General features: G+C 36.8%; 1 protein-coding gene across 3 annotated transcripts; it reads right to left on the bottom strand.

Annotated features, from left to right (window-relative positions):
- Nucleotides 1-1058: 1058 nt before the first annotated feature.
- Nucleotides 1059-24199, bottom strand: usp2a (ubiquitin specific peptidase 2a). 3 transcript variants are annotated; one of them, XM_052575673.1, is made up of 14 exons: nt 24009-24199; nt 21685-21772; nt 17115-17805; nt 8211-8261; nt 7200-7323; nt 7001-7112; nt 6582-6692; nt 6425-6489; nt 4854-4957; nt 4695-4772; nt 4526-4604; nt 4222-4329; nt 3293-3413; nt 1059-2172 (listed from the first exon to the last, which is right to left on the bottom strand). In XM_052575673.1, the coding sequence occupies exons 3-14, from the start codon at nt 17757-17759 to the stop codon at nt 2097-2099; spliced, it is 1674 nt and encodes a 557-aa protein (XP_052431633.1). In that variant the 5' UTR covers nt 17760-17805; nt 21685-21772; nt 24009-24199; the 3' UTR covers nt 1059-2096. The 3 variants fall into 3 exon arrangements, with proteins under 3 accessions (XP_052431633.1, XP_052431632.1, XP_052431634.1); XM_052575672.1 differs by lacking the exon at nt 24009-24199 and adding an exon at nt 22261-22373; XM_052575674.1 differs by lacking the exons at nt 17115-17805; nt 21685-21772; nt 24009-24199 and adding an exon at nt 11733-12254.
- Between the last annotated feature and the right edge of the window lie 509 nt (nt 24200-24708).

Below are 24708 nucleotides of genomic sequence, written 5' to 3'. Positions count from 1 at the left end.
AAAAATAAAATACTAATATTTACTACTACTTTGCCTCTTTAAGAAGAATCGCTTTATGTATTCCCCAATTCTAAGTCACATTGGATAAAAGCGTCTAACAAAAGTAAATAAAAGCATTTTCATCATTTTCAAACTTAAAATCATCAGGCTTTTATTTTGGCGGGTTGCCGGCAAGTAAGTGTAAAGAGCTTCAGTGAATGTGTTACAGTATAAATATAAAGATTTCTATTACTAGAAACTGTATTTAGCGGTCTCTCACATTTTGTATATAAATTGGGAAGCATGGATAGAAGACAAGTAAATAATGTTATTCCCTTTTTACCAATGTTGTTATGGTTAACTAAATTAAAACTATTTTAATTTAAATTTTGAAATAAAATATAAATGTTAGATGGGAAAACTTAAAAGACAACTTGTCTTGGCAACTGAATGAAATAAGTTACAAAAATAAAGCTAAACTTATTAAAACTAAAACTTTAATAAAAAAATTTAACCCAAATTTCAAAAGCAGAAATTAACAAAATTACTAAAACCTAAAATGAAACAAAAAATATATATAATTCTGAATATTAATAAATACCCTAATTTGAATTGAATTAACATTGTTTAACAGTAAATGCAAACCAATATTTAATCTCAAACTAGTTAATCACCACTGAGAGATATTCATAATTTAGGTTACAATTACAATAAAAAAATAGCTCTAAAATAATTTATTGCCCTTAGTTAACGTTGATTTACATTAATCAAAAATTGTATTTATTGTAATTTAATAGACCTGAGTATGGTCTAAAGGCCCCGATATACTATAAACAAAATAAGTCAGAAACTACAGTAAGTTTTTTAAAGTATATTGGGGCCTTAACAATGAACAGCTGTCTTCAAAACAATAAATACTGTAACAATGTATTGCTCATTGTTAGTTAATGCATTAAACTTAGTTAACAAATTGACCTAATATTACCTTGGTGTAAAATGTTACCTACACACCCACACACACACACAATAAAGAGTGTTCTTAAGTTTTGATAAAAGGGGTTATTAAATGGCAAATAAAACAGTTTTCATATAATATTTAATAGCAAATAAACACTAATTTGTTAAGCCCTATTTTGTAATCTTTTCATTCATATAACGCAGACAAAACACAAAGGATTGTAACAGTTCATTCTTCAAAAATTTCCTCATACATATATCATTTTATTTTGACTGCCATCGTGTGACTCGTATCACATCGTCTTCTGACCTGTAAGCATAAATAGATGCTGTTCTCTAACCTCTGTTAAATGAACTGACAACAGTAATGGGTTATTTTCAGCACCACTGTATATAGTACATTCTCTATATTGCATCATATATAAAAATATACCGATTTTCTTTTGCAAAACATTCTTTCCATGTTGTTCAATGGCATGAGATCAAGGATCCATTTACTGTCAGCATCATGTCTTCCTCCCATCCTATCCTTCCGACCCCATTTCCATTCAGAGCAGTTCAATCAATGATCAATAGCAGCCACACTGAATAAAAGTCATGCCACACGTTGTTCTCTCACCACCACAGACTTTCACAACAAACAAACTCCCGTGACTCCCTCAGAAAGTGGAGGAGAGAACAAAGCATACACAGAAAAGATGATGGGTGGGGTAAACGGGACGAAAGATTGTGGAAGAGGTGATGAAAAGAACAAGGTGTACTGTAACAGGCCTGAACAGTGCACTTCCAACCGGTTCATCTCCCAGGAGGACATCATAAAGAAAATCCAAAACAAAACAAGTGAAACAAAGTTTTTAATATTGAGGCGTTCTTGATCAAGAGAAAGGCGCATTGGGATGAGTCTGGTTGCGGTGCATAGAGAGACGTCTTGGGTCGGAGCCACTTGGGTTATTGCCTGATGACGAGCTGCCCTGACACACACACGTACACACAGAGGCGCGAGGACCTCTTAAACACAGTGGTGGAGCGTGAGAGGGCATTTTGTGCACTTCTCCCGGTGGCCAGCAGACAGTGATGTTCGTTCTCCATGACAGCCCAAAGGAAGCAGCATAGTGTGTAACGTGCCTTCAGCCCAAAGGCTTCGAGTCCACAGTCCGTCTTCAGAGTCCCGCCCGCTCGTAGAACAACACATAGGCGTCACTGCTGCGAACTTGGCTGGCGGACATTGGCGTGACTCTGGAAGAAGAAATCCACACTTAATATTTTTTGACCATCAAATTGGCATTGAAAATCTGGGAATAATATCTAACTGAAAATATAGGTTTAACGACTCAAAGAAATTCAACGTGATTCAACATATGATTTCCACGTCACAGAAAACATAGACAGAATTGCAGAATCCAGTCATAAAAATGGAATCTACTGTATATCGCGGAATGTCATGGAATTTGTCATAGTTTGGGTGAATTAATCAAAAGTAGGTCATTATATTTACACCAAATCAAATCACGATACGCGATCCTCAATGTTCACTTGGAACCTCAACCGAGGTGGTACCGAAAAACAGTAGCAGGTACCAGGTACTGTACCCAGTGGAAAACCCCCCAAAAGTGAACCGTACCGTTCCGTACCATGGATGCAAAAGCGCCATTTGTTAAACTTTTAATAAATTATATGTTTCATGATTTTAATTAATTAGCATTAGACACATTTTGATTGATAAAATGTAATTTAACCATGAAAAAAATATAAAAAAAAGAGTTCAGAAAAAATAAACAAAATAAAAACAGAATCCAGAAAAATTCAAATGGCAAAAAACTGAATTTGGAAAAAAATTAATGGAATTTGTGGAGGGGGGTTGGGGGGGGGGATTTCATAGAGCTCTACAGGACTTTATGAAGCTCAAGATCATTCTCAAATCATTCTGGAGAACATGATGATCACGTGGAGTTCATGCAGCTCAAATACAATTCAACTTAAACGTTAAACTGTAATGCGTTTAATATAATTTGAAATAATGGAAAATATTATATAGCATTAACATGGCCAAATATCATCCAATTATTCAGTGAATATAGTATTAGTAGAATGTGAGTGAGATTAACAGTTGAAGACGTGGGATTGGAAGCATTTTTAAGGAAGGGTGAGTGGGAAGCAGTGCAGGAGTGAGGGAGGAGGTGGAGGAGGATGGGACATAGGAAAATCACAGCAGCTAGCAGGTCAAATGGAGCTCTGCTTACATGCTAACCATCAGGATCAGATCCCTGAAAGCTAATGTATGCTATACACCTTTGGGAAATCTACTGGTAGTCATGCTAAAGGAAAGAAAGAGCAGGAGGGGAAGTAAAGCAAGTACCTGGAGTCGTTATATGTGTACCATTCACCGTTTTTAGGATTGCAACAGTACGCTGTGTAGTGGCCTCCCATAGTCGTGCCTGAGTGATTGGACACTGCATACAAGTTATATACTGCACTGCCTGAAACAGAAAGATACACAGATAGTCAGGCTTGAACAAAATGCAAGATACAGCAGTTTACTGTGTGACCAAAATACCAATAATATACAGAAAAAAAGTGGTACATTTTAAATTATTCAAAATAAGAGACCTAAAATAATGATGTATTTTAGGTCTCTTATTTTGAAATGTGTATGTTTTGTTATTTCTAGCTGGTAATTCAAAAGATTAGGGAGATCATCACCACCCATTACAATGGAAACACCATAAAGTAAACATTTTCATAATACATTAACAGCAGATGACTAAGCAGTCACCCGACATAAATGCAGATATTATCTGACTGTTAACTGCTCTGAAACTGTGAGCAAAACAACCACGTTTTGACTATTAATCACATGGAGCCGCTTCTCCACAATTACAGCTTCTCTATCCCCAAATTTAAGACCTCCCAAAAATTATCTTTAAATCTTCTGCAGTAATATTTAAGATATTTAAGTCTTTTGTGAGATTGCATTGAATCAAATATTTGTAACTATTATTTATAATGTAAAAATAATTGTTTATTTAAAACAAAACTCCTAGACCCTTACTGCTACAGGATATGATATCACGTTCTAGACTGTAAAGTAATTTTCCATGATAAAAGCACTATGAAACATATTGTGACATACTTGTTGGTTAGATGGAGGCAGATCTAAATTCAAGAAAGATTTAAGTGGACTAAGTACCAGACAGACGTTTACCAGACGATCCAGTTATCACATTTTAATTAAAATTATATTAAACATTGAAAAAAATCGGTCACAATAAGTCTGTGTTTACTCACTGCTTCTGTCAGAGGCGAACTCCCTGAGGTCCAGGTCTTTCATTGGGAAGTTGACGAAAGTGGACAGTTTGCTGGTTCTGACGCGGGCTTCAGAGAAGCGCTTCAGATCTGAACAAGTGAAGCAGTTAAAGAGAAGAGACTGCTGACCTCAGAGAGACCTGTCACTTCACGCTTCGACCTAACCCATCAGCACATTCCTGCACACACAAACAGCATCCCGATCTTATCTGTGCTTACAGTCAACAAACGCACCGATGCACCGAGTGACATCACAAACAGATCAGACAGCATTAGAAAAGGATACGAAGAACTAGAATTTTAGGAAACTTCTGAACTGTAAATTTCTTCGTACATCGTCTTCTGGCTTTGCACCTGTAACACGTCTGGATGAAAAAACAGAGGAACGATTAGAGGTTTCGGTACATGTACATTTCCACATTATTAAAATGCTAGGAATGAATTAAACCTATTACCGGCTTCTCGTCCCCATCCAGCACGTCTTCTTTAGTAAACAGCCGCATGCAGTCCATTAGGCTCACCTCTCCATAGCCCTTTTAGGCAGAGGAACACCATTAACACCCACTCATTTCTCCAAATGCATGTCCATGCTCCATGCACGTCAATGAACTAACCTTGGCAATAGGTAAGGAAAGATCCCAGAAGGGATCGAACACAGTGGAACAATAGCCACAATCACTGCAGGTCAAAGAGCTCTTCAGCTGGCCTACGAACAGATCTGAGGACAGAGAGAGAACAGGCAGAATTATGCTTTGTAATGGAGCACAATGATAACCCACAGCTCTCAGATATTTGCATAGCGCAGTCTAAACTATTTAAAATCATTTTTGTTATTCAAAATAATGGTGCAATAAAATAAAATATAAATATTGGGTAAAACTTTATTTTACGGTGTCCTTACATGTACTTACAATTATAATAACAACAAATTCTGCATAATTACATGTAAGTAAACCTAAGCCAAACCCAAATCCTAACTCAGTTATGTAATATTAAATGTAAAAATTAATAATTACATGTATAAAATGTGTAATTACACGGTAACAAGGACACCTTAAAATAAAGTGTAACCAAATATTGCATGAAAAATATCAAAAACGTATACAACGTGACCAACAAACAGGCTTTCCATTGATATATGGTTTATTAGGATCTGACAATATTTGGCACACTGTAAAAAATAAGTGTAATTTTAACTGTAAAATTTTGTAAAAACGCTACGGAAAAAAACTGATAATAGGTTAACAGTAAGTTCCCGTACTAAATACAGGGGAAAACTGTAAAAGATCTAACAAAGCATTTAATGTAAATTTACAGTAAAATTCTGTTAATTATACAGCTTTTAGAAGTAAAAAAAGAACAAATCAATGTATAATTTACAGTCTAAAACTGTAAACTGATATTCCCAGAATTCCCTGCGTGACACTCCACGTTTGAAAGTATTTTGTTTAAATAGCTACTTGTGATGAGCTTTGATACTTCATGTGGCTTTCTCTTATACAGTACCATCTTTATTATTATGGTGGTTGTCAGTATTTTCAAGGTACAAAACAGATTTAATTTTGTGTGTTGTTGAATTTACTGGTTTATATTCACATTTTCTTGTTTGTAAATTACCGCTTTATATTGTAAAATTAACAGTTTTTGACGTAAATGTGTTTACAGTTTTCTGTATTTTTACAAAATTATTCTGGCAACCACAGCTGCCAAAAAGTTTTTGTAAAAACAACAAGAAATTTTTTACAGTGCAGAGATACAATTATTTGAATATCTGGAATCTAAGGGTGCAATAAAAAATCTAAATACTGAGAAAATCGCCTTTTGAAGTTGTCGAAATGAATTATTTGCAATGCATATTACTAATCAAAAATTAGGAAATTTAAAAACAATTTGGCATACAAGAAAAATAGATCATTTTGACCCATACAATGTTTTTTTTTGGGATATTGTTAAAAATATACCCCAGCAACTTAAGACTGGTTTTGTGCTACAGGGTCACATATGAAAACTTTAAATGTTGCCTTGTTGTTCAAGTATTAAACTTACTAAAAAACAAATAAAATAAAAACTTAACAATAATAAAGACAATTTTATTAAAACTTTAAATAAACACAAAATTAAAATATAACAATAATATCTGACATATAAATAACACTAAAATAACACTGATGCAGTGTATACTTACCTACGATTTTGCTGTCTTCTCTCTCTAAGTACTTAGTCCACATCTTTTTCCCTTTTTCCTCATCACTAAAGAAAATGAACAAAATATATAAATCATAAAATCAAATTCACTACATCTCATTTTTCCACACTGAGGAAAATAAGGGCAGTGCGCTTACGGCAAGTGATCAAAGTCTTCCATGCTTCCCCGCGGCCGGACCGTCACCCTGTTCACTTCGTTGTGGAGGCCGTCTAGCAGGAACCGTAGAAACTCCTGAGCATCCTGCTGACTGGAGAGATAACATAAACATCTTAATACATAACACAACTACAGCCAGCTACTGATAAACAAAGTGAACTGATTGGATGTTAATGCTACAAGTGAAATTAGGCACTACAAGATTTGAATTTACAATTGAAAACCAATACCGAAAGATTAAAACCAACAAAGTAGTGATTTATTGTAAATAAGTAATTTTTATATTTTCTAAACGTAATTTTTTTTATTTGAGAGGTGCTTGTTTGTGTAAAACTTGCTGCTATGATACTAAGATGGCCACTTTGAACAGAACAAAACCGTGTGGATGCTGAGGCTTACTTGTAACCCACAAATCTGGGTGCGTATCTCTGAATCTGTGTTTTGAACTCAGAGGGACTGACGGCTTCACTGCTTGAAGAAGTCCACATTGTCTGGATAAGCTTGGCAAACTCTGAAGTCAAAGACAAAGAGAGGCTTTCAGTACGGTTAGTGATGGCTGTGAAACCTGCAGGAGTTGTGTGGTGGCGAGCGCACTCACCTTCCATGAGAGCAGTGTTTGTGCGGCTGTTGTTGTTGAGGTCTCGGCGGTGGGAGTTGTGAAGACAGTAGTCTCGCAGGCTCTGTGTGTTGCTAAGACACTGAAGGATGGAGTTCATAAAACACTAGCGAGGGAAAGAGAGAGATAAAGGAAGAGAAATATTAAGAGCTCGATTTTGGGCTGGTAATTGATTAAAACATTTAAATGAATTACATGACAGTGATTATTTAATAAAATATACACTGCCAAAATTAAACACTAAATAGACACAAAGAGCAATGAGCATGATAAAAAACATAATTTTTATATGAAAAAATAAAATGTTATTTTTTGACAAAATGTACTACATACATTTAATTAATATAAATATTTATCTACAAATATGACACTGTGTACATGCTCACTAAGCAGAAATTAGAAAGCAACGGTATCCACAAAACAAGTGACACGTCGTCTAGAGTTTCACAGCAGCAGATTTGACTGTGATGTGTAAGAGTTTATTTTTGGACTGTACACATACTGTTGCTTGGCAGAAGCAAGTTAAGTGAGTGCGAGAGCGAAGAGACATCATGAAAACTAATCTTGCCAAATGGAAACAGATGGAGGAATGTGAAATCGATATGAAAACATTTTTGCTTCTTGCCGCTTAGGTGTGTTAAAATCAGAGATTTGACAGTTTTGATCTATTTCTAGCACGCTAGATGTGCTGTATTTAGTGTATATATATATATATATATATATATATATATGTACTACGTATATGATAAAAAGTAGTGACAGTGAAGACCTTCACACTTCATTGTTGTGTGATTTTTTTTTACTGATTTGTCTGGTTTGTGTGAACATGGGAATCAAATTCTAGAGACGAAATGTAATTTCTGCATCAGCAGCGCCACCACATCTCCCACCGTTGAAGAAACAGGTAGTCAAGCATAAGTTTGAGCCAAAACTGGACAAAAATTCCTACTGAAAACAAGTACACACTAGTACATCCCATTTCAAAACACTTACTGTGTTTCCCAGATTACGAAGCCCCACCAGGCCTTGGGCACTCTTTGAGTTCTGAAAAACAGAGAGGAGATGAGATGTTACCACAGGTCACAGGCTAGATGTCAGCGACTAATCATACATTATCAAATGGACGAAAATGTTGCTCTTAAAAGGTCAAATTAGCTGTAATTTTGACTGGATTTCGAATTTCCAGCCAGAATGATTAAATGTGACCACACCTCAAGCCAAGTCGTTCCAGGAAGCGGAGATCTATGTATCCATATAATCTGTTTTTTATTAGAGTTGCTAAAGTGTTAAAGCAGACCGGCCAGTAATCTGACACCATGTTGTTTTCTGTCGCACGGGAGGGGAAACGTGATCTAACTCTGACAAACTTACCTGGTGCTGGCCATTTGTCCCGACCGCCTCAGTGGCACAGCAGTCAATATTTGGGGAACAAACCTTGCAGTATATATCAGACCAGGAATGTTTAACAAACTCATTAACTGTGTATTACCCAAAGCCACGCTTCCATGGAAAATGCATGTTGAATGCTCATTTCATGGGAACAGGCTCACCAGCCTAATTTGTCCTTCTCTGCTGAGTAATATCAACACTGCCAAAAATAGCATCCTTTCACATGGGATGTCCGTTCATTGGCTGATTTTTTTATCGTCACGGCAACACTGATCCCGGCAGCCATCTCTGATGGCCAAAGGATTTTTACAGGCACTAAACCAAGACACCATGCAAATGTGGCCATCCAGAATTCTGCAACATCCTACATAATACTGTACTAAAACATCAAATGAGGTATACATGTCCCGCTGCATATCAAGGAAACATTTGTATATACATACTGTATATCTCGATATGTTTGCATTTGCATTTAAATAATAATAAATAAAAAAACTCTAGACCAAGTGATCACTTACTGCTTTTTATTAAATTAACATATCTATATGTAACAATAAGTGCAAAACAAATACAGAAAGTGCATTCTGTCAACTTTTTAAGTGCATGCAATTCACAATTTACACTGTGGAACTGGGGGAAACGTTCAGACACGTTTTTTGGGGGAAAATACGTATGCTTGAATTTGAAATATTCCATATTCACGATATTTTCAAATTTTACATCGTCATCAAAATCATTGTGATATTATCGCTAATATTCGATATATCGCCCTGCCCTAGTACAAAGTAGGTCTATTTTAGGTTGTTGTGATTCACTCTGAAGCAGACATCCACTGCTGTGTGAAATGAGACAATGCTGCTGTTGCTGTTGCTGTTGCCAAAGCAGCTTGTGGTTGCTTCTCAATATAGGGGTACATGTACCCTGCAGCTAATAAACATCTCATAAGTTTACAACATTTGCATCACTTGGTCTCAGGATGAAAAGTGCATTTGGAAACTCTGGAGGAACCTGTTAAAGGGTAAGAAGAACACCTGCCTGAATGAGTTATGATGAAAGTTCCAAGGCAAAGCTGTAAACACTGGGTGAAGAACTTCAATGTATTAGTTGAACAGTTTTACTATTTCCATGCATAATGAAGCATTAGAACATAATACAATAACTTGATATGTTTTTTTGCCTTTGTGTTGTTGGTATAGTGAGATTTTATGTTTCAAATCCTCCTCTGTAGCACTCTTTTCCCTCTATTTCTCTGCTGGCAGGAGAATGTGGAAGTGGGTCACGGTGTTCTGTTCAGCATTCTCCCCATTACAGAGGTGAGGGAAGACTAATCCTGCTTTTATAACAGCTCGCTGTGAGAGGAAAATGTGGAGCAAATACCCAGCTGAAACATCCAGACTGGCAGCCTTCAGTCATCAGCGAACACTGACCCACATAATATTATTTAAAGATCTCTGGTAGTTGGCTTAAACCGTGAGATGAACTCGTTGTACTGTTTAGAGTTTATACCATCTCTGTTTTATGTCAACTTTGTCTCTTGACCTACACTCCCAGCCAAATAATTCCACACATCTCTTAGCTGTCTGCTGGTTAAGGTTTTCCTTGTAACTTTCGTCTGTTTAAAGAAGCCTTTTGAACCCGGACAGTTTGTAGACCTGCATTTCCCAGGAATACTCAAGCTCCTGTGCCAAAATTTCTGTCCCATGTACCAATGTGTTAAATTAGTATGAAACACTTCATTTGGACCGTCCTGTGTCAGAGAAGCCAAAATAAAGGCACTGCTGGTACTCCATGTCCTTCACAATCACATTATACTTGTCACACCTAGGGGGGAGGTAACTCACCAAAACTGCATGGAGAAAATCCTGTTTACACATGCTAAATATATGGGTAATTTAATATATAAGTGTCCTGATGAATATCGAAACACATTCCGTGACGCTGAAACTAATCGCGAGGAAGATAATGAAAGCTCAGTGGCAAAGTTGTTCCACCAGGTCTAGTTCTGACTTTGGTGGCATGGGGCAGGACTGAGAGCACTGCTGAATGCAGGAGTGAGCTCTAATGGGATTTCTGCTTATTACGTAACAACGAACAACCATTCTGAACTGCCTCATGCGTCATTCATCAGCAGCATGCAGGTTGCTGTTGCTTCACTTCAAAAACTAATGAAGTGTGCCTTCTGGTAAACCCAATGTAAGGTGCTCTCATTGAAACCTAACCTTTTTTCTATGGCATCGATAAGACTGCTTCATCAGTTTATCTCTAAGTGCACACCTGCATACACATAACATAGCAGCCATTGGTTAGAATAAGTAAATGAACCGAAAGAGCAAATGCAAGATTAATTTGCATTATATAAGCAGTGACCTGTCAGAATACTGATCCCTTAAAAGAATTAAAGAGAGCTTACTGATGGAGGTAAGTGCAATATTAATGACATCACAGCATGAACTACTTTTTAAGGCTTATTCAGTGGGCCTCAGTTCATTCATGCTTTATCATGTATTCCTTGAAATTAACTAGCATCTATTTTATGTTACTAGTACTTATTTTTATTGCTTGAATCCAATGTTTTCACTAGTTAGTTAGGCACCAGTACTTACTCCAGTCGTAACTAGTATGTATTCAATTATTTTGTAGTATTTGTTTGATGCATAGTTTTTCTTGATTTGCTACTGTTTAATTTCCCATTAGTCTTAAGTAGCTATACTATTGGTACTGGTCATGTCAGTGGTTCAGGTATAAACACTATTCACTTACGACCACAATGTATTCTGATAGTTACTGCTTATCTATTTCTGACAGTTATCAGTTTTTAGTTTTACAAATAGTTACTGAGTGGACTAGTATGTTTGTTGGTTAGCTGAACAAATACTAATCAAACGAGTTATTGGAATAGACCAATAACTATAATATAAACTAGTAAGAACTTGAATAGTTTATATGAGCTACAAACCCCGATGGTATTCAAAGACTAAAATGCGATTTTTGTAGTAATAAAATCATTTTTACCTACACGTAATGAACAAGTAGTAGTGAACCTAGTAAAATAATAAAAACATAACGTTAGTAGAGGGTAAATGGTAATACGAATGGCCGTAATACGCCTATGAATCGTGCTCATACCTTGGCATGATTAATCAGAAGTCCAACGAATGTGGAGACCAGCATGCAGCCGGCCATAGTGGAGCTTTTCCTCCGCATGTCCTGTTTAAGAAGGGGGAACGCAGTCGCAGGTGGCTCCTCTGGTATTGTAACTATATATGAATGTCGCATTCTGGGCATAATCAATAAAATCCTTCCGCGCTGTGTAAACATTAACTTTAAGAAAAAAGCTAACGTTACTATGGACGTTCTCGCATCAAATATTCCAGGGTCCTTCAGGTGAGCAACCTGATCAGGAAACGACCTCTTCAGCGGTGCGAGGCAGCAATGGGGACGAATAAAAACATCGCGCGCTGACCGACTCACTACATTCGGAACACTATTCACAAAACAATAAACGAAGAAACGTGTTCTCAAATGCAGAGAGGAATTCCCTCCCGCGTCGAAGTAGACAGATGAGAGCTCTCAAAAGTGAGGGCAGCGAGCGGGAGCTGTAAGATTGAAGGCTGGAGGCAGCGCGCGGATCCATGTCTTTACAACAGTTCCGCCCACACGAGCCTAGCGCGCGCATCCGATGTCACTGAGGGCAGCGGGTTAAACATGCCGCGATGACAGAGATTTACAAGAATCGTGTGGCTGTCAAGGACTAACTATTAATTTTAAAATGGAACTCTTTCAATTGTTGGTTGGGCTCTGCAGGACATTTTGTTTATACTGTTGCAAAATGTATACTATATTATAACACAGGTATGAAATTGTGTATACAAGTATACATTAACGACAAGAGATATATACTATGTACAAATTAAAATGTAAACTACATTATTGCCCATCTCTAATTTGCTACATGCGACTATAGATATGAAGATATCATAAAGATTAAAATTATAATTTTTTTGTGAAGCTGATTTGAAACTGTATTGTAAAACGTGCTATACAAATACATTAGAATTAACTTACAGCTGCAGTTATTCGACAGGAAAAATGTTATAAATCAGACTGAAAATAGAACAACTGTCAACAATGGTAAAAGCAACAAAAAGTGGGACAATATGTCTAGTCTTTTGGGCTGGGCTCCATGTTTAACTCAGCTCAGCTGTCACCCTCACCACAGTATTAGAGAAGCATTAAACTTTGCCCGTAAAAGTGGCAGAGAAATTAGAACAGGGTATGAAACACACTAAGCCCCAAAAGAGAATGACACACTGAGGTTGTTATGCTCTTATGAGACGGTGGGTCAAATGTCATCAGCTGCAACCCAATTCTGGATATACTGGAAACACGTAATGCAGCATTAAAGTTACCTACAAGAACAATGTCACTTTTGAAGGCCACGCTCTATATGCATCCCACATTCCTATAGACTTTAATCAATGCAGACGCTATATCGCATTTACACATCTGAAAACGATGTTGAGAAGGATAGACAAGTCTTTACAATGAATTCAAGGAATCTATTTTTTTCTTTCTGGCTATGTCTTATTCACACCATATCTCACTGAAGTTGATTTCATTGTAAAGAAAACCTCAGAATGTTGAGCATGTTAATCCATGTTTATATAGAAACAGGAAGTTGGGTGAAATGGAATTTTAGAAAGTGAGATGGATCACTCTGACCCTTCCAGTCTTATGACTAAGTCTATGTACACAGCAAACAGCAAATGAAAACACTTCCTTGACATGCCACAGAACACAGCAAGGGTGAAAAGGTAAAGGAAACGGTGGATTAATGCGTTCCTTGAAATGTATAATTAAACACTTTGAATGAATGCCAGAGATCCATCTGGGCTTTTAGCCAAATGATGAGCATCAGAGCACCACTATAGTTGAATTTCATACAAAATACAAGCTCTGATTCTGCTGAAATGTGCAAAAACTCTCTATAAAAATAAGCAGGTCACCTGTTATGAAATGCTATGTAAACGGCAGCACAAATTTTTGACGCTCTAATAAAGAAACAGCATGTGATGATTGATTGAAATTTAACACTGCAAATCTCAGTTGCCAACATACAGAAAACTTTAAACACAGGAAAACATCAGAGGGACACTTTGTACTTTGTAGAATTTAATCTTCACTGGGGTTCTTAAAGGACCTCATGTGAAGATAATAAGAAGTCCTGAACTTTCAGTGTTCTCTGAGATATACTGCCAATAACCAAGAGTCAAAAAGGAGGCAGTTGTATTCAGTAGGTTTTGAGCCTCATCAAAACAAACATGAAACATTTTGTTAATGTTAATGTTAAAAGTGTAATGTTGTGGAACAACTTACATTCTAACAGACCTGTTATTTAAAAAAATCTTGGCTCAATGAGTAGGTAGTAGAAAATATGACGGGAACTGCTAACTCCTGGGTTATGCAAGTGCACAGTCTCTATGTTTGAGACAGACTGGCATCATTAATAAAACCACTGAATGGAAAGAGTCAGACTGTGGCAGGGAAACTGTTGATGCTGGCCCAGCCATGCAAAGACTCTCAGTAACACTAACCTACTATTGGCTGGGAAACCGCAGTAGTTTAATGGTAGTAGTCGGTGACAGGGCAAATTTGTTGCAGCCTGTGCTTTTCCTCACACTGATACAACTGATTTGATCGGCAAAAATACTTTGGATAAACCAGAATAAGGACAGAAATATTAGGCTAGAAATATATACTACACAAGAACGCAAAGGCACTGCAAGTGCACAATCCCGCACACCTAATGTGTGTTCTAGTGTTACTTTGGTGCTAACAAACGTTAGTACTCATGGGGCTGATAGTGTTACCATGAAATGTACCTGTGCCACTGGACTGGATCAGTTCGATATTTGGATAGCTTGAAACATGTTAACGGTTTAACGGTAACTAATAAAGTACCTAGAGAGGATCTCTACTGCCTTGAATGTCAGCGGAGAACCTTGTCTCCTAGATGGCAACCGGAACAAGACCACAGGAAACAGATGGTTCTTCTGCACAATCTGACTTTGCTGCAGCCTGGAATTGAACTGCTGGTTTCGTCTGGTCAGAGGAGTACTGGCCCCCTGACTGAGCCTGGTTTTTCCCTAAGTTTTTTCCCCATTATGTAACAATGGAGTTTTGGTTCCTTGCCGCTGTCGCCTCTGGCTTGCTTAGTTGGGGACACTTAATTTCCAGCAATTTTGTTGACTTAATTGCACAGATACTATTTAAACTGAACTGAGCTGAGCTGGATGATGACATAACTGAATTAAATGATGAACTGCCCTTTTGCATTACTGACACACTATTTTCTTATTTAATGCTGTTCAGTTGCTTTGTCACAATCTGTATTGTTAAAAGCGCTATATAAATAAAGGTGACTTGACTTGTCAACTCTGAGTAACTGTTTTCATTTTGCAATTCATATTGTTTTGTCTATTCTTACAAATCGTTTGATACTGTATGTATTTAGTTATTTATGCATTTTAAATCTAAATCACAGTGGTGTCCATCATTGATTGAATGAATGTACGCTGTTGGTGAATCAATGCAGTGGGCGTTTACTTCTGAGTCTACAATCCATCACACCTATTCAAACAGAGCGCTCTGATGAGTGGGGTTAATAACAGGACATAAAATAACCTTTTACTAGATTGTGATGTTTTTATGTAAAAATATTGATAACATAAGTACTAAATCAAAAACAAAGGCAGTTCATGACCCCTTTAAATGCACAGCTATCCTATAAGTCAGACCTTACTGCTCAGCACTGCTCATTTAGCCTGGGCTTCCTTGTTGAGCAGTAACTTAATAAATGACATAAACAGCAACTAATAAAAAATTTTTTTTGCCACAGACTGTATTCAACAGAGGTTTTTTTTTTACTTATTTTTTAGCATAATGTAAGCAGACATTTTCATTTATCATAAGAAGCACTGTGAATCCAACACATTCTGTAGTTTAATGGCAAAACTCTAATATGGATATGTTTAGAACAGTTAGCATACTACTTACTTCATAGTATACCCTGTAATGTATACAGATTATCATATATAAAATTGCACTTTTAATACATTTTGAGTGGAATAAGTACAAATGTCATTAATCTCGAAAATGTAAAAAAATCACAGCTGGGTCATTTCATGTCAACTAAACCAGAGGTGCCCGGCTCAAATTTGTTCTAATATTGTTTTCTGAATAAAGATTAACATGTATAGCTATGAAAGCCAAAATATTAAATGTCATGGATGAATCTTTACTGAGTAATCCACTATTTTGTAGAGGGGGGTCAAAATGGCGATTTTCACCTGAGATTCAGAGCCAAATTACAGGGGGTTAAAAATGACTTCAGAAAGATGGAAGCATCAATTAATTGTTTATACAGATATTGGTAGGTATATTAGTAAAATCTGTTGACTTCAGCAATCTTTGTTGCATTATGTGCAAACGGTGGCCATTCAAAACTGTGGAAAGATCACTTTTCAAGTTTTATAAGTGTGCAGAACTGTAACGTAATACCGTTTTATATATTGGGTCATAACAAAATTCCCTTTTGGCATCTTAATTTTTAAGGCCCTATATTTTTCGGTTTCATAGATTTTGTTTTATTATGGCTCCAGGAGTAAATCATTAAATTGTACACATTTTCAGTGGTCAAAAACCAAATGTTTGTCACTTAAAAAAAAAGACACTTATTTTCTTTGAAAGAGCATTGTCTGAAGAACAAATAATGTTTAAACTAGAAATGTATCTTGTTTCCTTCAGTCAGAACAACTGCATTGAACATACTTCTCTGAGTGCCATATATATTATTTTCCCAAAGATTGCCTGCTTGTAACTCAATAAGTATTAAAGATATTGCTATATGGTTTTAGATTATAATCCTTAATAAACTTTTATTTTGGAGTCTTCATTTTAAAGGTCCTACATCGTTCAATGCCAGTGATATGGGGGTCTCAAAGAAGCATGCATGATTAGCATATAACTAGCATGTTGTTAGCATCATTAACAAATACACTAACTGCGATCTTCATTTTCAAACGTTAAACCATTAAGCTTTTATTTTGGCGGAAAACGGCAGGGAGCCGACAGTACCATGTTTCACTATTTAATTAATTCAATTGCAGTTAATGATAATTACACCAAACCATATTGCCCTATGTAATAGTAGAGTTTTCATGTTACTATAGTATTCTAAATTTACCTGACCAAATCAATAATTTTATCTGCAACTTCATAAGATGACTTCACTTATATCACAAGAGACACTTGAAACACAGCTGAATGTTACACATTCCTTACACCTCTCAGCACAAACTCTTTTGAGCCGAAAGGGCACTTGTGTAACACTTGAGAAAGGAGAGTGATGCAAATTTAAGGATCGGTGAAACACACAATCCTAGCATCATTCTGCACGTTATGGAAATAAATGGGTACTGTCCAATGAGAAAACATGAATGCTCTTACCGAGGACTCTCTGACTGGTGAAATGGAGCGACAGCTGGAGGAGAATCGGCTGCTGCTGCTCTTCAGGCCGTCCTGCGTTGAGCTCCGTGAGAGGCCGTAGCTGGAGCGTGCGCTACTGTAGGAGTCAGATACATCAGTGCCTCGGCTCTGGTAGGACTGCTTCAGGCCACTGCCACTGGACGTCTCGCTCAGGCCCAGAGCTGACAGATCGTGCGTCAAATCGCTCTGACTCACCGACTTCCTACGACTGAGGGAGATGCTGGAGGACACGGGTGAGGAGGAGAGGTAGCTGGTGGGGGACGGAGAGTAGCTGTAGCTGCTGTATCCTGAGCCTCCATTGAGGCCCGAGCCATAGCCCTTAGCCGGTGTGCGGCTCAGGCTCTCACTGCGCCGGCTGCCTAGCAAATCGGTGCGAGGGATGGGCCGACCCCGGTCCGGCTCAGACAAAGAGCTGTAGTTGCGGGAGCGGGAGGCGCTTGAGCTCAGGTAGCTTGAGGAGGAGTAGCCTGAGGAGGAGCTCTTATAGGGGAGCTTGTCCCGCTCGTAGGAGCCCAGTGATGAGGTCAGGGAGGAGCCATATGAACTGTAGTGACTGGTATAAGAAGAGCCGCCATAGCGTTTCGCTGTAGAGGAGACACGAGACATGCTGGGAGCTCAGCTGGACGTGAGACGATTTCAGGCTGCATGGACTCTGTGAACGAAAAGAAGAAAATCTGTTGTATAAAAATTCTGGCCAATATAGATAAACCAATTATTATTTCCCATGTTAAATTCGGCATGAAATTAAAATCTGTTTAATACATGCATATTTTTTATAGTTTTAAATGTTTTTGACCTTGAGTAGTTTTCAATTAAAATGTTATAACTGGAACTTCCGTTGAAATGCTAAACCTCACTGGTGATGTATAGTTAAACCAAAAATGATACAGAGGTAAAAAATTATATAAATATTGTTCAGTTTCTTGCAAGATGCATCATTTCATGTCTTTACACATAAATTTTGGTTTAATTTGGTTTTGTTTGTGTATGTTTTTTGGACCCTCAAAGCGTGAATCCCATTTTCTTTTATTATAACACTGACAGACTGCAAAGGTTTGAGTTAAATATCTTCGTCTGTGTTCTACTGTATTAACAAAGTCACCTAAGGTGCCCTAAGGGTAAGCAGATAAACATCAAATTTTAATTTTAGGGTAAACTATACCTTTAAGTGATCATTTATATCTCAATTTAGATGCATAATACAATTAAATATCCAATAAAAGCCAATAAAAAAAATAAAAAATAAAAAAATAATAATAATATCAGCTAATAACCAAAATGGTACAGATATTTTGTGCATCTACAGCTGCTATGTATAAATATAAGTTATTTTTAAGTGCACTATGTCAAAGGGGCCCCATCTGACATCTACACTGACTGATGAGATATAAATCATTTTAGCTCATATCAACCAACAAATTCCAAAATGCCTCAAAATCCCACACACTGAAGGTCGGCTGTTTCATTACGTGTGTATTTCAGCCTTAGGGAAAGAGTGTCTCTCTTCAGTTGGGCAATTTCAGTCAAAATGGTAGGGTATAAACACTACCTGTTATGAATTTTGAATGACTGTGTCATGCCCTGAAGTCTCTTGTGTTCTGTGCGCTTGATCCTGAAAACATATTCCATGAGTAGCAGCATGTGACTCTCGTCCAAACACAGTACACACACTGCGAGGGGTGATATTACGCAACCTATGGGGGCTGCACTGCTAGCACGGTACCCTGAATGCAGCTGGCGAACAAAATGAGTGCCATTGTTTTCATAGGGGGCCTGGATTGGTGGTACAGCCCGAGCACCGCACTGAGGACCCCACTGTTTGAATGAAACAAGAGAGCTCCCAGAGCCGGGACGTGTGTTATGGCGGCACAGTTTGTTCTTGTGGAGAGACGGGCTCTTGTTCACAAGGCAGTGCAGCGTCTGAATAAATAAAAGTATCTGGTGTCGTTGATCCGTATAGGGTTCAGTGTGATGGCTCTTATTTCTTTAATCTATCTCTCTGTGCACTCTCTCTCTCTCCCTCTCTGAGTGCAGCGTTCACAAATGCATCAATAATTCAACACATAGATCTAGGCTATAGGCTGCACGCTGCAGGCAGTCCAAAGCACATGGCAGACTGACGCTAACAAGCTTTCACCAGACGAGAACTCTTAAGAACTCTTGTTCACTGCTTTCACATTGTGTTCCCTCTCTTTGGCCAGAATAAAAACAGCCAAAAGAACCCTACCATATGGTATTGAGAAAGCTCCTTAATATTCTAACCGCTGTAATGCCACGACAAACTAGTCTAGAAAAAGAAGTAGTAGAAAACATTTCGTTTGTGCTGCACTTCATTAATAGATGAGGTGGAAACTGATTAACAATCAAAGAAATGCAGAGCTGGCAATCTTAACTGAGGCAATGTTTTGCCAACATGGCAACTTCTTGCCTACAAATCTGAGGTTTATATTAAAAAAGGCAACTGATGACAGAGGACATGGGTAAAATTAACTATTATTATTATTATTATTATTAATTTAATATTATTAAACAAAGAATGATAATAATGTGCTCTCTTTATTATTGCATATTTATAATATATCACTATTAAATAAATAATATTGAATATGATATTTAAATTACATTTACAAGTAAGATCCTTGTGAATGAGCTGCTATATTCTAGGGAAAAAACTTTTGATATGAGGAGATAAGACAGTTTTTTTTTTATTTTTTTACTTCAAGATCATTAAAAAACACAGACAAAAATGTCAAGGTGTCAGGGATTTAATGTATTAAACAATACTGTTAAAAAACTTAGGGTCAGTAAGATTTAAAAAAAATATTTTTAAAGACGTTTCTTATGCTCACCAACCCTGTATATATTTGATTTAAAGAATGACAAGAAAAACAGTAATATTGTAAAATATAACAGTATTAAAATAACCATTTTCTATTTTAATATATTTTCAGACTTCAATATCACATTAATATGCGTATTTGCTGCTCAGGAAAACATGTATTATTATTATTATCAGTGCTGAAAACAGTTGTGCTGCTTAATATTTTTGATGAAAGTTCAAATGAATGGCATTTATTTGATCAATTTCATGCACACTTGCTGAATAAAAGTATTCTTTTTTTATCTTTTGAACAAAATTGTGTCACTAAATACAAATATGCTAAATCATAGAAGCAGGCTCTGTTGTCTGCAGTCATCTTTTGTGAGAAATATTAGCTATTAGTTACTACTGATAAAGAAACTTAGATTTTTTTCACAGAATTAAACCTTTTTAGTAGAATGAGTCTGGATTTTGGACTTTTTCTTCCTCACAGAATGCTGGTTCAGTATGTCAGAAGTCAGTGGGGGTTTAGTCAGTGGTCAGGGTCTGAGCTGTGGGATAGTCTCCGGCTGCAAGCATGTGACAGATGACGACTTGTCAAAGCAGACGTAGTTCAGCCCCGTGATGCCTGACAGACATCCACACTTGCATTCATGCTGATAGACGTGCTGTCATGACGTGCACACCACCACTGCTCCTTAACATTCACATCTAACACGTCACAACACCTACTTTTAGCTCTTCAGCATTTGGAAAGCTATGAAAGCCGGTTTCCACCTCAGAGCAAAAAAAATGAAAAGGTGACTTAACAGTTGTTAAAAATGTTAGCCACGTAATTACATTTTGACTGTTACTCTGATACAGAAACATGCCTCAACAGAAACCAAAATGCACTAAGAATTTCAAAGAAGCGTCAAAAGGTCAATAAAAATACAGTTTAGCTGGGAATGTGCTGTATAACTTCAAATATCAAAACCGGTCTCCAGAAAGCCGCCGTGACATTAGACCATCCTACAAAAAAAAAATAAAAAAATAATCTAAAACTTGTGCAGGTGTTTGTGTTAGCAACACAAACAAAATGCTTTAGACTTGAGGCAAAGTCTTGGGTACAGCTATATTTACCCTGAAATGTGAGCAGATAAGAGCTCGGTGGCTAAACTGACGCCTCAGCCCCCTCCTATGACCAAAAGCAATCTGGCAAGACTCGCCTCGCAACAAAACCTGCCAAACCAAACTCAAAATCTACCTTTTTATTCTCAGCTATGTTACGCGAATCAGACTTGCACTGGTTTAGTCTTTATTTTCAATGCTTATACATTCTGGAAAGACAACATCAGACCAAATTTTAAAGGCAGCAGGTCATTTCAGGTTTTTAAATCATTTACAGCGAGCGTAGACAATCCTGAATAAGGAATGTGGAATACAGATTTTGTAACACTCTGACATTAGGGCCATTGTCTATGAAAAGGAGACAATGGGGATTAACGTGAGCAACTAAAATTACAAATCAGGTGTACAGACACACAAAACTGCTTTGGTGTTTTTTAATTTCAAAAGATGAACCCAATAACTTGCACTGGATTAACACACCCTAAAAATCTCCAGAGACAAACTGCAACTCTGTATGTTGTTTGTAAGTGCCACAGCACTCTCTCGGTATCATGTGTGTAAAGTGCGCAAGCAGGTGGGTGTTAGGTTCGGGGTACCTACTGTAAATAGAGCCGTTCTCGGTTCTAGCAGATGGAAAAACAGAGGTGGCGGTTCATTATACCTCACATACACCGTTCAATGTTCAAACCTAAGAAGACAACAAAAATACAGAAGAGGGTTTAGGAACATTTGGTGAAGGCAGTGTTTATAAAATAAAATAAAATATACAGCTTAATCAAAAAAATGGCCATAAAACATATTATACAGATATATAAATATAAAAGCACACTTAGTACTAGACAAATAATAAGGAAACTGGCCTATATAAAGCCTATGAGACATACAAAATATAAAAGCATACATGACAACTCATTCCTAGGTTAATAAAGAGGTATATGAGAGCATCTTTTAAAACTACGCTTACAAATGTTCTGTATTGCTATGCCTCAGTTTAAATGTTAGACTTTCATTACAATCCAGACCCTGGTTAGGCTGAATGGATAACAATAGAGAACCTAACAACTGATGACTTGAGAATGTCACGCGGTCTCTCCCATAGAACTCACAATACTGGATAGCAGTCAAAACAGCCTTAAGTTAAAGAAAAGAGCGAGTCGATTTGGAGAAGAGGCTCACCAGTAGTATCTTCCATGGACAGCGTGTTGCTTTGGAGGCTGTAGCTCAAGAGTGAGAGGACCAGAGGACTGCATGAGCAGAGTGATCCAGAATGCTAGAGATCATATTACTGAGCTGGTAAATATAGCAATTGCCTATGACCTCCTTGGGTCATTCAACACTCCTGCATTCCGAATTGTACTTAAAGGATTCGTATTAAGACTTTTTATGGGCAGGACTGGGTTTACAATAAGATTTTTTACAGTTAGAAATGTTTGATGTAAACATATGAAATATCTTTTTGATTATATAATTTCCTATGTTTATATAAAATAATTAAATATAACATTTTATATAAGACATATGGCGTGTTTTTATATTTATTTTCTACTTTATATATGCAGTTATATTAAATTAACATTTTGTAACACTGTCTACAAAAAGAAGACAATGAAAAAAAGATGGGATTAACATGTAAAACTAAATGGCAAATCTTTTTTTTTTTTTTTTTTTCAAAAGGGGAACCCATTGATTTTGATTTAATAATCTAAAAGCTTCTACAGAATTTTTTTCTTTTTAATTATTCTATGTAAGTTACATAATTAAACATTTTATGTTTATATAATATTACAATTGTATATGCAACATATTTAATATTTAAAATATTAAATTAAGAAGCTACTTCTCATTATGTCTATGGCTTGTTTAGCTGGGCTTAATATCCTAGTGACTGAGGGACAGATGTACTAAAAGAACTACATTATTGTCAAAGGTCAAAAAAAGCCAGTCAGGATAAATATGGGATAACTGTTGAGTTAACTGTTCGGAGAGTTTAATCATTTAGTAATTATTGGAGATTGTAATTTGCGTAAGTAACCACCCGAACTACTTACTGTAATACTTCTAAAACAAACAGAGTCGATAGCTTATGTAACAACAAAATTATAATGCAGGCTACCTGCAAGTTTTAAGAAAACATTACTGATGAGACTTTAACGAGTCTGGCTCGGATATCGTAGGAGAGACTGGGGGTGTTGTAACATTAACTGTTGCTTATAACACCATCAGTTTAACCTCCATATATGTTAAGGACATATAATTTCATAATACTGGCAAATTCCAAAATCCCATGTTGTTCAACTTTGTTCAATCTTATTGTTTTTTTGTCACCGTAACACTGTTACAACTGATCCTGATGGTGGGGTATGTTTTAACAACGCTGCATGACACTAATTTACATATTATATGAATAAGTATTATATTTATAAACTACTTTAACTAGAAGCAGGCAAATAAGGGAAAATCAAGGTCAAGGCCAAAACAAAGAGATGGTATCAAAAGGTTACACACTGCTCAGTCTCCCGTCCTTCAGCAGCGTGTCACGTGATCGAGCTGCAGCGTACAGCGCTACATCACTGAACTTCACCAAGTAACGTTACTGGATAAACAAAACACAACACGAGCACTTTGAATAAATGTCCAGCTTATGTTACTATTGCCTTAAAAAGAGAGACTGCACCAAACTGACCTACACGATACTAAACATTTCAAGACTTTGTATTCATATGAATACATTCAATCTGCAGGACTGGGTCTGAAGAATTAAATACCCAACTCGCGATTTACCGAGTCATTTCATACATTTATACCCAAGAAAGCTCGCCAGTCGATGTTATGTAATTAGTGAATCGTCCAGAAGCTTCCGAATCGAGTAAATCAGTGGAAACGGCGAAGACTGTGCGAGTGCGAGCTTTTACAGCATTACTCACCAATCCGAGCAAGACCATCCTCCTCCCCTCGCTCCTTCAGGACAGAGCCCACCGTGAGTGAGACTTCCACGTAAGCCACTTTGAACTCTTGCAGCCGATACACAATTGTTCACTGATGCTCTTCAACACAATGTAAATAATAACCGAGGCATTTTGGTTGTCTCTGTCCTTGTAATATTCCAAGCTCTTGACTTGTAGTCAAAAAACGGTTGCTCACTTTAAGGGTGACGTCGGAGAGCGTTTCTTTCATCCCATTGGTTAATTCTGCTCTCGAACGTCATCACAATGCCACCACCCACACTGTAACCCTGGCGACGTGAATAAACACTTTTGAGATTAGAGATCTCGGTGCGTTTTAAAGGAACAGATTATACACCAAGGGGGAAAAATAAATAAATAAATAAAAATAAATAAATAAATATAATCTGTATCATTTCACTCACGTTGCTTCAAACGTGCATGACTTTCTTCCTCACATGGAACACAAAAGGAAACGTAAGGCAGAATGATTTACACATTTTATTCATATATATATATATATATATATATATATATATATATATATATATATATATATATATATATATATATATATATATATATATATAGATATAGATTTTTAAACAATGCTATTGTGTATGTAAAATCAAAATTACCTTAAACATATTTATGGCCATGACAGCAATGTTGTTAACCAATT

Source organism: Carassius gibelio, chromosome B15, assembly GCF_023724105.1.
Source record: "Carassius gibelio isolate Cgi1373 ecotype wild population from Czech Republic chromosome B15, carGib1.2-hapl.c, whole genome shotgun sequence".
NCBI lineage: Eukaryota > Metazoa > Chordata > Actinopteri > Cypriniformes > Cyprinidae > Carassius > Carassius gibelio.
Note: the sequence above shows the minus strand (reverse complement) of the source record. Positions and strands in the feature narration are given on the sequence as shown.